Genomic DNA, 12,711 nt, shown 5'->3' with positions numbered 1-12,711 from the left:
AGAGTATGAGGAAGGAAAACCACCAGAAACTGCAGCTTTGGAGGACCAGTCTGAATGGGAGGAGGAAGAAATGTCATTCAAAAGGTAGTGCTGTGCTGCTACAGGTGACTGAGAGGGAATCTGTGATCAGCCCATAGTTTTGTATTTCAAGGGACAGCCAGTGAGGATGGAAGGAAATCAGTGAAGATAAGGAAATGTTGGGATGAGGACAAGGTGGGGACATGGGTGGGATGTCTACAACCTACAGGACAACAGTCACAGGTGTGGGACAGAGTAGGAAAGCCTGCAGTGGAGATGGCTGAGGGTGCGGGCAAGGCTGGAAGGCTCCAACAGGACTGAGGTCTTTTTCCCTTTGGCTATGGTTGATGTCTCTGCCACCAAGGCCTATGATGAAACACATTGCCCTCATGGCACTGGAGCCTCATTTCCTCCTTGAATGCCCCAGAGAGGCTGGGAGGTGTCATACCTTTGACCACCACTTGACATCACAAAGCCCATATCCTACTGCCCCAGGAAGAACCCTGAGCCGTGCAGGAGGGACAGGATCTCCCTTCCCCAAGTGGGGCGGTGGTCAGGGCTTGGTGTTTTGCTTGATAACTACATCAAGGCTTTACTCAGCAACAGAGCCACCTGCACAGTGCCTCTGCCTGCCTCTCATAACTGCCTGCAATCTTCTGCACTAACAAGTCCATGAGGAGGATTTGTCAGTAATGGCCCTCTATGGGGCCAATTAATACTCCAAGAAACTTCAGCGTTTCCCTCTGACTTTGCCTTCTCAAGTAGTTTGTTCAATCTCCTCTCAGTATCTGAGATTCATCAACTTAGGGCCAAATGCACCATGGGGCTCATTACAGTCCTGTAATATTCTTTAAGTCTTCAAGACTTGTACAGGTAATTGGAAAGGTTTTAGGGGAGTAATGAATGATGAAGATTTCAATTACCGTTTAATAAGAAAGGATTTTTGCTTTTTAAAGATATTTGTTTAATTTTTCACTTTACAGAAAAAGTGATAGCAGCATGCTCCAACTGATATTGATTCAGAGGGTCTCCTAAGCAGGTCTGGGTTGGCAGGAAAAGCAGTCTCCTTGAGGCCAGCCACTATATGAATAAACTTCCTCTTCACCTTCCCAACCCCACCATTTCTGTCATCTGTCCCCTGGGACTTGCATCACTTTTCCTTACATCAGATTTCTTCACTGAAGTCTGCAGCTTCAGCGGGATTTTACAGCTCCTTTGCACCAACTCCCCCCTGCTTTCCTCAGAGAACTGCCTGCACACTGGCACAGAAAGATTTATCTTCATTGTCAACAAACAAAAGTTACACACAATGTGATTTAATGAACAGTAAAACACTCCTCAACTGAATGCTAAGTTCGAGCTGCATGTAATGATGTCCATCTTCCACAAGGGACAGCTGTACAAGAATGATTTTAGACAGAAAGATAGAAAGGCTAGATGTAAACATAATGGAGTAGATTAAAAAGTAAATTGGGCTTCTGAGAGATAGTGCAAACTTCTAACTCTCTGAAGCTTGAAGTAGCAACTAGTTGGGAGGTGTCTAAATAAACAAAAAGGAAGGGGAAGAGGAAATCTGAACAGCAATGGGAAGGACATATGTCAGATAGTCTGCTGAAAAGATGCTCTCTTAAGCATGGTCCTTTAATCAGGGCAGGTGGGAACATCTGAAAGATGAGGTAGATTAAACATGCAGTGTAACAGCAGAGTACTAGTAGTGCAAGTACAAGGGGAGGTCAATATTTCTTCTCCTATGTTTCACTTCCTAGAAATTCCCATTCTGGCATGGTGGAAAAAAAATGCCATTTTATTAAAAGTACTCAATTGTTTCAACTGATGAAAATGTACCTGAACTTTTTTAAATATTGAAAGTAGTTGTTCCCCTTTCTAGGCAGACCTCAGTTATCTGACCGAAAGCATCCAATGCTGCTTTTCGGGGCCCCAGTGGACCTTAGGTGTTTTCCTGGGACTGGCAACAATCACAGAGGACCTGTGGGAGAGCAGAGGTCCTCAGGAGTTGCAGGTGGAGCCTGGGCAGACGGTCCCAGTGAACTGATGGCTGGTGCCAGGTGTCTCAGTTCCTGTAGCTGAAGACATTTGTGTCCCACATCAAGACCCAGTTCTGAAAATCTTTTTTTTTTTTTTTCCCCAAGAAAGAAAAAGGACACACAATCCCCACAAAGACCAATATATTAAAACAAGAAAAAACAAAACCAAAAATAATTTTAAAAGCTTTGATTTAGATCCTAGTCTTCAGTTCTCCTTTGTTTCATTTTTATTGACATTAATTAGTATATGTCAGGCTAATAGCATCAAGAAAAAAATATTTTGTGTGTTACCTAGAGCCCCATGCCCCCAAAACTGTCCCTGCCCAGGACTCACCATGATACTCCTCAGTCTTTGCAGAGAGCAAGTCACACTGAGATGTTGACCTCTCTTCACTGATTTAGATGTTGTTTTAGGTGGTCACATACAGCATAGGAAGATTCATGCCACATAAACATCTGCTCTGTACCCGTCAGAAATAGGGTCTGAGGGTCATAAGATAGCTCAGGTTGGAAGGGGCCTTGGCAGGTTAGTAATCCTACCTGTCAGGAACAGGGTCAGACCAGGTTTTTTAAGAAATGACCCAGCTGGATTTTTAAAACCTCCAAAGACAGAGACTGCATAACCTCTCTTGATGACCTGTACCAATGCTTGCCTGAGCTTATGGGGAAAAAAATTCCTTATGTCTAAAATTAAATTTTCCTTTTTCACCTTCCACCCATTGTATTTTATACTCTCAACAGACACCATGGTGAAGGGCCTGGCTCTTCATAACCTCCTAAAAGGTATTGGCAGGTTGCAATGAGGTCTTCCTCAGCCTTCCCATCTCCAGATGGACACTCAGCTCTCTCAAAATTCCCTCACAAACCAAGTTCTCCAGCCCTCTACCATCTTGGGCCCTTCACTAGATCCACTCCAGTTTGCCCGTGTCTTTTCCATATTGAGGATATGAAATCTGTATGCAGTAACCTGGATTATCCCCTCCCTCAATCTCCTGGCTGTTCCCCTGGTCATATAGGTCAGGATACTGCTCATGTCCCTTGCTGCCAGGGCACATGACTGCCTCCTGTCCAGCTTGCTGCCCAACAAGACTCTTCCACAGGATGCTCCCAGTCAATGAAATTTCCAGGCTTAGTTCCCTGTGTGGGCAGAAACTAGCCATTGCATTTGTTAGATTTCATGAGGTTCCTGCCAATACAGAGTGTCCTCTTCCTTGAACCCTTTCACTGAGCCCAGAGGCCCAGAGACCTTTTCAGTAAAGGCTCAGGCAAAGCATGCATTAAGTCCCTCAGCCCCACCTGTGTCTGCTGTTACTAAATCACCCTCCCCATTCAGCAGCAGTCCTACATTTTCCCTGTTCAGTCTTGGTCTCCAACAAGTGATTGAAGCTCTTCTTTTTGCTCTTGACTTTTCTTGCAGACGCCAACTCCAGGTGAGCTTTGCCTTTCCCAAAATCATATCTGCACAGCAAAGGCAATGCACATAAATTCCTTGTACATCCTGCCCTTGTTGTAACCTCCTGGCAGCTGCTTTGTTGCCCCTGTCAGTGCCCTGTACTGCTTCACTGCCCCACATATCATCCCACAGCCCCATTGCGCAGGCTTAGCACGGGACAGGCTGTGTTCAGGAGTGTGGGAAGGTCCCCTCATTACAATACCAACAACAGTCCTCAGTTCCTTGTCCCCCCATAAGCATCCTACTTTTGCAGCTTTCCCCAGTGATCAGGACCTGCCCTGCCCTGGCTGTGTTCCACGTGAGTCTTTGAAGACAGCCATGGTCCACGATCTGCTGTGGTCTGGGCCAAGAGAGAGGCTGGGCAGGTATGGCCATTCTCCTGATGCAGGTGCTGAACCCAGCAGAAGGATGGAGATAGCCTCACAGCAAGACTCACCTAAAAACCTAGGGTGAGTGAACACAGATGGAAATTACCAGTGTGAGAGGCTGGAGGTGCGAAATGCCCTAGACCAAGTTCCCAGTCTATCCATGTATCCAGACTGGCCTACTCTTTTGTGCACCTGCATATCAGCTCCTTTCCATAAGCCCTGGCTCTGCACCACAAACCCACTGGCACGTGTGCTCACCCTGCATGGTCACGCAACTGAGCTACCTTTGGTGTTTTCCTCTCCTGGGAACTGCCCAGCCCAGCCCACTCCCTACCTTGCTCTCCCCTCCTCCCCTGCCTTCTCCCCAGCCTAGCACAGCAGTGCAGTCTGGGGTGGTCCCACAGCAATGCCCACTACAGGGTGCTGCAGAGCTCTGGGCATTCACACCAGAGCCCCAACCCTTCTGAAGGGCACAGCAGCTCCTGGGGGGCAGAGAGGGGTATCATTCCCACATCACCCCCAAGCTGGGGAATGGCCATGATATGAGGAAGTGGAGGCCAATGTTTCCCTTGGTTCTCCTGGCTCCAGGAGATCCTTATTACCCACTGATGGCAGCCCCTCTGCGCCAGCCCATCTCACCAGCACAAGACTCCTAAGGCTGCTCATACTGTCCCAGCAACGGAGCAGCCGACCCCGAGCTGGTGCATGCAGAAATAGGTTTTTCTTTGTCATTTATTTCCTTGTGGAAGCACAGAGTTGTCCCTGTGTTCTGCCCCAGGGATGTCCCTGCCACCAGAGAGTCTTTCCATAGGGAAGTGTGTCCATGTTGGCCTGGCTGGCCCCTCTTGCCCCCTGTCTGTGTTCACTGCAGGGTCCGGAGCTGGTGGTGCTGCTCGCCAGAGCGAGCAGGCTGTGGTGCCTGAAAGCCACAGGAAGACAATCATAGGCAGATCCCTTTTGATCATTCACCCTGTCCAGGAGTGCCAGACACCCACATGTGAAGGCTCAGTCCAGACCTCCTTCCCCACCACGTTGCCCTCTGCCCTCCTCTCCTGAGCCCATGGAGAACCCAAATGCAGCAGCACAGCCTCATGAGGCACAATTTCTTCAGACTTTTTTTCACTCCATCTTTGGAAGAAGAGCCCAACCTCCAGACATGATCACTGGGGAAATCCCTTTTTATTACAGAGTTGTGACATGGGAGGCCAGCTGTACTATCATACCAGACACGTGTACAAGGGCCTCTGTATCAAGCCAATTTGGTTCATGACTCTGGAAAAGTGCAATGAATGCAGACATTCCTAGAAAAACAAGATTATTACAGACAAAAGGTGAAAAGCACAGGAAATTCCCAAGATAAGTTGGAAATCACTTCAGAAAAGTCATGGGCAGCTTATCACTGCTGAAAGATAACTGATTGAATCAGCTTCTTCAGTGCATCTTTGAGCTCCTGGTTCCTCATGCTGTAGATGAGGGGGTTCATTGCTGGAGGCACCACTGAGTACAGGACTGTCACCACCAGATCCAGGGATGGGGAGGAGATGGAAGAGGGCTTAAGGTAGGCAATCATGGCAGTGCTAGCAAACAGGGAGATGATGGCCAGATGAGGGAGGCACGTGGAAAAGGCTTTGTGCCGTCCCTGCTCAGAGGGGATCCGCAGCACAGCCCTGAAGATCTGCACATACGACAGCACGATGAAAACAAAACACCCTAAAGCTACAGAAAGACTAACCACAAGAAGCCCAACTTCCCTGAGGTAGGAGTCTGAGCAGGAGAGTTTGAGGATCAGGGGGATTTCACAGAAGAACTGGGCCACAGCATTGCCTTGGCAGAGCGGTAGTGAAAACGTATTGGCAGTGTGAAGCACAGCATTGAGAAACCCACTGCCCCAGGCAGCTGCTGCCATTTTGGCACAAGCTCTGCTGCCCAGGATGGTCCCATAGTGCAGTGGTTTGCAGATGGCAACATAGCGGTCGTAGGCCATGACAGTGAGAAGACAATACTCCCCTACAATCAAGAAGAGAAAGCAAAAGACCTGGACAGCACATCCTGAGTAAGAGATGGTCCTTGTTTCCCAGAGGGAATTAGCCATGGATTTGGGGACAATGGTGGAGATGGAGCCCAGATCAAGGAGGGAGAGGTTGAGGAGGAAGAAGTACATGGGAGTATGAAGGTGGTCATCACAGGCTACAGCTGTGATGATGAGGCTGTTGCCCAGGAGGGCAGCCAGGTAGATGCCCAGGAAAAGCCAGAAGTGCAACAGCTGCATCTCCCGCGTGTCTGCAAATGCCAGGAGGAGGAACTGGGTGATGGAGCTGCCGTTGGACATTTGGTCCCTCCAGAACCCAGGTGCTGTCCAAGGAGGAAAAGATATTGACAATTTAGGGCAGGCTTCTCTGAGAAAATCTCTTGTTTCTTACAGAAAACTCCCATATCACCTTTCTTCTTTCTCAAGACTCCCTTCATTTTTCTTCCTCCCTTAAGTTCTGATTTGCTCTGGCTGAGTGTTGCACGAGGAGCAGAGGCCTCAACTGATGGGCTCCCCAGGAGTAAGACCTGCTCTCCTGCAGTTTGTACACTGGAGTGGCAAAAAGCTCCATATATCGAGGAGTTCACTGAGGATGGACACCCTGGGCTGAGTGCAGGAGCCTGGATGCAGTGACCCTGTGAGAACAGTCTTCATGTCCTGCAGGGAGAGATTAAATTATCTCTTGGGCCACCTGCCTCTAGAAAAGTGCCCTGGGAAGGATTGCTCTTTTCTGGTTTTACCCTTCTAAGCATAAGTGTCCAGGTCTGGTTCAGCCACCACTGAGACATACACTACCCATCTATCAATTTACCGCCCTGCATCTGCAAGCACGTTCACAAGAGAGCAGCAGGTCAGCAGGTATGGACTATCACTATGTGCACATCCTCCCTCAGGAGAGGTTCATCCATTATGGAGGAAGACTGTTCAGCATCTTCCCACCCCGTGCTCCAGATGATGGGCTGTAGCACAGCGATATAGTGATACACTTCCTTCAGTTTTAGATGCCTTGGTCACATTGGGGGAGTATTCATTGAAGGGGTAAAATTCCTCAGCTTCTGGATTGCTCTTAGCATGAACACTAATAAGCTATGAGAGGCAAAAGGATTCCCTGTGCCTTAGTGCAGAGTCAGGAGAGCCTGAGTCATCCCCAGAGTGCCTGAAAACAATAACAGCAGCAGCACGGGCAGGTGGAGAAACATGGAGAAGTACCATGATGCAAGGAAGGCAAAGAGGCAAACGTTCCTGAGAATCATTACCTTACCCAGCTGTGCACACTTCCCCAGACATCGGCACTGTGGGGCAGTCACTAAGCCCTCTGTCATGCAGGAGGAAACAGGCATGTGTAAGGAGAAAGGCACCTCTCCTCTGATAAAGCTCTGGCAGCAGAGGAGGGGGCTCATGCCCTGGCCACCCCCATCGTCATGGTGGAAGCTGTTGTGGGTGAGAGAGTGGACCAGGGGCCTTCCTCAGGGGAGGAACTGGCAGAGAATTGCCCAAATCCATCCACCACAGCAGTTTATTCTCCTCGCCTGATATACCTCTTCCACCTGGAGCTGTTTGTACCTGTAGCTGTTTCTCTGTCTTTTCCCATCACACTCACTCTGCACTCAGCTCTGCCCTGCAGAAAACTCCCAGCTGCAGGGCACTGCCCAGGGGCACCTCTGTTTCTGTAGGAGCTAAGGAGCAGGTTGCAGAAATCCTGATCTGTTTGTAAAAGGGAGGTTGTGGCTGGGGGCAGCTGGGTGCTTTGAGGTGCTTCTGCCAGATTTACTCATCTCTCAGTGTAAGAGATGGGGAGTCTCAAAGCCTACTCTAGAGTGGAAACAAGAGTACCAACCTCCAGCTCAAAACTCAGACAACCATGCAGAGAATCAGGAAAGCTTCTTCTCTTTCCAGTTGCCCCTACCTTGATGTGTTTCTTCAAAAAGTCCCCTCAAAAGTGTCCTGGGGGTGATCTGGAGCCATGAGCAGCCCTGATTCCATGCCGCACTCCCCTAAAAGCAGAAGGACCCAGCCTTCCTCCCACATATTCTCCCCACAGCACCATGGGGAGCTCCCTGGACAAGCTGAGTGCTAACCCTGGCAGGCAGCAGAGTTCCTGCCCCAGCACACAGCTCTCTGGGGTGCACAGACCCTACTCTGAAGGACAGCCCTGGGCATGCCTGGGTTGACACCTGACTGCACACCCCTGCAGCCATCCCCAGGAGAAAGGAGCCGTTGTGCCCTGTCCCTCTGACAGTGCAGAAGGGAAACCTTGCTCTGGAGCATGTCGTCCTCCACACTAAGAAAACCCTGAGACCCACCCTGCCAGATTGTATCTGCCTGGGGATGTGCCACCTCTAGGACACCCTTCTGGGTTACTTACGTGCCTTGCCCTGCTGCCAGAGACTTACCATGTGAAAGGCTGAAAAGATTTATCCTCCAGTGATCTCTCCTCTGTCTTTCTACCCCAGGATCCCTTCTCTCCCTGATCGTGTCCCCTTGGTAACACCCATTCAGTTCTCTCAGCCCTGTTGCCTTTTGCAGAGGAGATGGTCCAAGGCAGAGCTGTCTCTCTACAGGGCTGCCAAGTTGCCATAAGCTCCCTCCATCCCAGGAGCCCCTCCCAGCTCAGGAGCCCCAGCCCAAGGCATCACCTTCTCTGCCCCCTCTGGGCTCCTTGAGGGGTCCCTGGGGCTCCAGGAGAACCCGCTGTAAAGAGGTTGAAGTAATCACTGATGTTCCCTCCCTCATCTGAGGAGAGACACTTATTTCCAGCAGTGTAATCTCTCCTATCAAAGACAGAGTTAGGTCCAAGAATCAACTTTTCTTGTCTTATGATTAGACAGTGACAAGGAGGGATCTCCTTTAATTGTGCTGAGGGAAAGGATTCAGCTGAGTCAATCAACGTATCTCATCCAGGGTTTGTAGTCCTGGAGCTGCAAGGGCACTCAGCTCCCACCAACACCTGTCACAAACCCACAGGAGGGGAGTTTCCACTTGCCTCAATTCAGTTGTGCACAAAATGGGCACCTGCACGTGTGTTGCTTGTCTCAGCTCCCATGCTAATTAATGGATGTTGAGATCAGGAGTGAGTTGTTGAGATGCAAACACTTGGTAACATTTGAGGGGTAGGACATGGTTCAAAATATGTGCAGGTAGCTGCAAGCTCTAATGGAGCAATTCTGAGGGATGAGGCTGATGAGAAATCCCTTTGCCCCAGTGAAATGACAGCAGATGCCCATGTTTAGTTCAAGCAAACCTGTCCTGAATCCTTATTATGAACATATTCCTTATGTTCAGGCAGCAGATAGAGGTATTCACCTGACCAAATTGAGTCATGTGCCAGAGAGACAGAGTGCTCAGTCTCTCCCCTTCTTTTCTCCATTAGCTGTATTTAGTAGATGTCCAGTGACTATAATGGCAGTAGTCCCATGGAAACCCCTGCATTGCTTCACCTAATCCAGTCCAGCTGCTGAATATATTAGCCAAATACAGTCCTGCAGTGCTATTTCAGATATGAAAACCATCCACCACAACTGGAGCACACAGCTGACAAGGGCAGCGCAGAACTTATGGACAGAGATCCCTATTCAGAGCACAAACAATACCACAGGTCATCTCAGACAGATTTGGTGCTTATGAGCAAGTGATGGATTCCCACAACTGCCATGAGGCAAGGCCTACCCCATCCCTATCCAGTAGGTACTGGCAGTGCTTCTCCCACATGCTTTAGTCATCCCCTGGATGATACAATCAAGGAATAGGCCAATGGTTTCCACAGTGTTTCTGGGTCAGAGGACCTTTATACTCAAGGATGTTTTGAACAGCACCTTGTCCTTCCTGGAGATCATCTTCACCTCCATCACAGACCCTCTGGGCCTGCAGAGACATCACAGAGTGCAAAACCTATTTCTCTCTGTCCTGGTGGACAGCAGGGTTTGCTGTCTTTGTGCACACCTTATTTCAGCTGTACATTGTCATCTATCCCAGTATGTCTTTGCTCTGAAACAAAGTCTTTGTTTATGCATGGTATTGGGCACTTGGTAGCAGTCTTTTCCATGGCAAGTGAGAGCTTGGCCCTGGTGCCAAAGCTGAGGTATAACAGTGTCTTTAGCCAGAGGCACAGACAGGAGGAGCTGGAACCCTCTGTTCCATCACAGAGCTTTGACATTGACGGAATAACAGCCAAGGCACGGGAGGAGAGTTTGCACAACTCATGGTCTGTAATGGATAGGTATAGGAGAGAAAGGCTGGGAAGATCAATCAGGATGTGTATGGGCAGTCTCTATGGGATGTGTAACAGTCTGGGTGAGCCTTTGTGGTAAGCGTCAGAGGACAGGCCAGTTAGGGCAGCATTGTGAGAGTTAAGGGTCTCAAAGGAGACCTTATAGCCCCTTCCAGTACCTAAAGAGGGCCTACAGGAGAGATGGGGAGGAACTCTTTATCAGGGAGTGTAGTGATAGAATGAAGGGTAACTGTTTTAAAATGAAAGAGGGTAGATTAGGTTAGATATTAGGAAGAAATTCTTTCCTGTGTGGGTGGTGAGACAGTGGCACAGGCTACCCAGAGAAGTTGTGGAGGCCTCATCCCTGGATGTGTTCAAGGCCAGGTTGGATGGGGCTTTAAGCAACCTGGTCTAGTGGAAGGCTGTAAACAGAATTAACACAAAGCCTCTGACTTGGGCACTATCAAGTACTATCTTGCTAAAGAGAGGGAGATGGAGGGACCTCAGACCCTCTAGGCTGCTGTTGGAGGCATCACAGAAAGGAACAAAAGATAGCAGTTTTGAATTAGCACAGCCTTTAGATCATTTTGCATGTGATGGCTCTTTCCCCCCCTTGCGGTCATTGCCACCCAGAAACCTCATCTGCTTTTACTTCCTCTCTTCCCAAAACCTGAGGAAGTGACAGAAAGAAAGGAAGCAGAAAGGCCTGAGGTCTCTGTGAATCAGCTGGGGTCTGACACTTGGATGGCGACAGTGTCATTTCATTGTACATCCGATAAAGGATCAAGCTGGGAGGAAGCAAGTCTACAAGTCTGAATCAACAAGGACAGGCAAGGCTGTGCCTATGGCTTGGGCTCGAAGCCACTATACCTACAGCATTGGTCAAACTGGGGCTGAAACTCAGGCCTGGCTTTAATGGTCTCCTGGGGCCATGGACAGAGGTGTGGGTGGAGGCCCCAGGTCAAGCTGCTTAGGGTCATTAAAGCCTGTGAATGCTTTCAGGACTCTGACTCTGCCCCCATGGGATCCTACCTGACAGTACCATCAGTAGGCAAAATTCTCATTCCCTGCAGTTCTGTGTTCTACTGCTTCCCATCCTTACCTCCTTGTGGTACTGGGAGGTAATTGTGGTACACAATTTTATGGTGGCTATAGCCAAAGTATTCACATCCCTGACAAGCTCTTCCTCTTTTGCAAGTACCAGGTCCAGGTGAGCATCAGAGTGGATTTGTCAGCTGTGCTAAGGAGTTGTCCACAAAGCCTGCAAGAAACCTCCTGGACTATTTGCATCCTGCTGTCTTACCCATCCAATGAATACCAGGGAGACTGAGTTGCCCGTAAGGGATGGGGTCAGGGTCTATAATCACAGTAATGAAGTTGCAACAAGAAGTCCAAGGGCAATCAAGAGACACTCAGGGCCATGGGACAATTGGTTAAGGGATCAGAAGCACAAGTAGTGCTCTCCTCCATCCTTCCAGCTGCAGAGAATGATGAGGGAAGAAACAGGAAGAGCCAGCAGATCAATAGCTGGCTCCAAGCCTGGTGTCATTGGCAGAATTTTTGGGTTTTTTATCATGATTTGTTTCACACAACACCAGGCCTGCTGGTGACAGACAGGGTACACCCTTTTCAAAGGGAGAAAAGGATCTTTCACAGGAGTTAGCAGGGCTTATTGTAAGATCTTTAAAATAGATTTGAAGGGGGAAAGGGATAAAGCCAGGATCGCTAGATATAGGCCTTGGGGCAGCATGCCAATATTTGAGGGACGCTATGCTAGGGAGGTCCTTCAGTCTGCCATCTCAGTGGAGGTAGGGGGGGGAGATCCATGCAGCAGCAAAGACATAAGTGTTATTGATGTGTTAGAAACCATGGATGCACCTGAGAATGGTCACATAGGAATTAGGGCTTCTCCCCCCAAAAAGGTGGCAGGATGAATAGCCCAACCGAGGTGCATCTTCATCAATACACGCAGCATGGGCAACAAACAGGAGAAGCTGGGAGCCATTGTGCAGCAGGAAAGCTGCAAGCATGCATGCACATGATGGGATGACTCACAGAATTGGAGTGCTGCAATGGATGGCTATAAACATTTCAGAAGGGATAGGCCAGGAGGAAGAGGTGATGGGGTAGCCCTGTATGTTAGGGAGTGCTTTGACAGTCTAGAGCTTGATGATGGTCATGAAAGGCTTGAGTGTTTATGAGTAAGAATCAGGGGAAAGGCTAACATGGAAGAGATTGTGGTGGAAGTCTGTTATAGATCACCTAATCAGCATGAAGAGACAGATGAAATACGCTATAAGAAGCTAGGGGAAGTATCACAATCACTAGCCCTTGTTCTTCTGGGTGACTTTTACTTACCAAATATGTGTTGGAAATACAATACAGCTGAGAGGAAACAGTCTAGGAGGTTCCTGAAATGTGTGGAAGATAACTTCCTGACACAGCTGGTGAGGAAGCCAACTAGGGAAGGCGCCCTGCTGGACCTGTTTTTTGTGAACACCCACTTGTGGACAATGTGATGGTTGTAGGCCATCTTGGGCATAGTGATTGTGAAGTGATAGGGTTTTTGATTCTTGGAGACATAAGGAGGG

General features: G+C 48.9%; 1 protein-coding gene across 1 annotated transcript; it reads right to left on the bottom strand.

Moving 5' to 3' along the window:
* Positions 1-5,280: 5,280 nt before the first annotated feature.
* Positions 5,281-6,213, bottom strand: LOC104289958 (olfactory receptor 14C36). Its single transcript, XM_009888991.1, has one exon. The coding sequence runs from the start codon at positions 6,211-6,213 to the stop codon at positions 5,281-5,283; it is 933 nt and encodes a 310-aa protein (XP_009887293.1).
* Between the last annotated feature and the right edge of the window lie 6,498 nt (positions 6,214-12,711).

The sequence above is a fragment of the Charadrius vociferus genome, unplaced genomic scaffold, assembly GCF_000708025.1.
Source record: "Charadrius vociferus isolate BGI_N301 unplaced genomic scaffold, ASM70802v2 scaffold597, whole genome shotgun sequence".
NCBI classification, from domain to species: domain Eukaryota; kingdom Metazoa; phylum Chordata; class Aves; order Charadriiformes; family Charadriidae; genus Charadrius; species Charadrius vociferus.
Note: the sequence above shows the minus strand (reverse complement) of the source record. Positions and strands in the feature narration are given on the sequence as shown.

Excerpts from the sequence above, each read along its gene's own strand:
- LOC104289958 (XM_009888991.1), bottom strand. The coding sequence starts at position 6,213 with ATGTCCAACGGCAGCTCCATCACCCAGTTCCTCCTCCTGGCATTTGCA.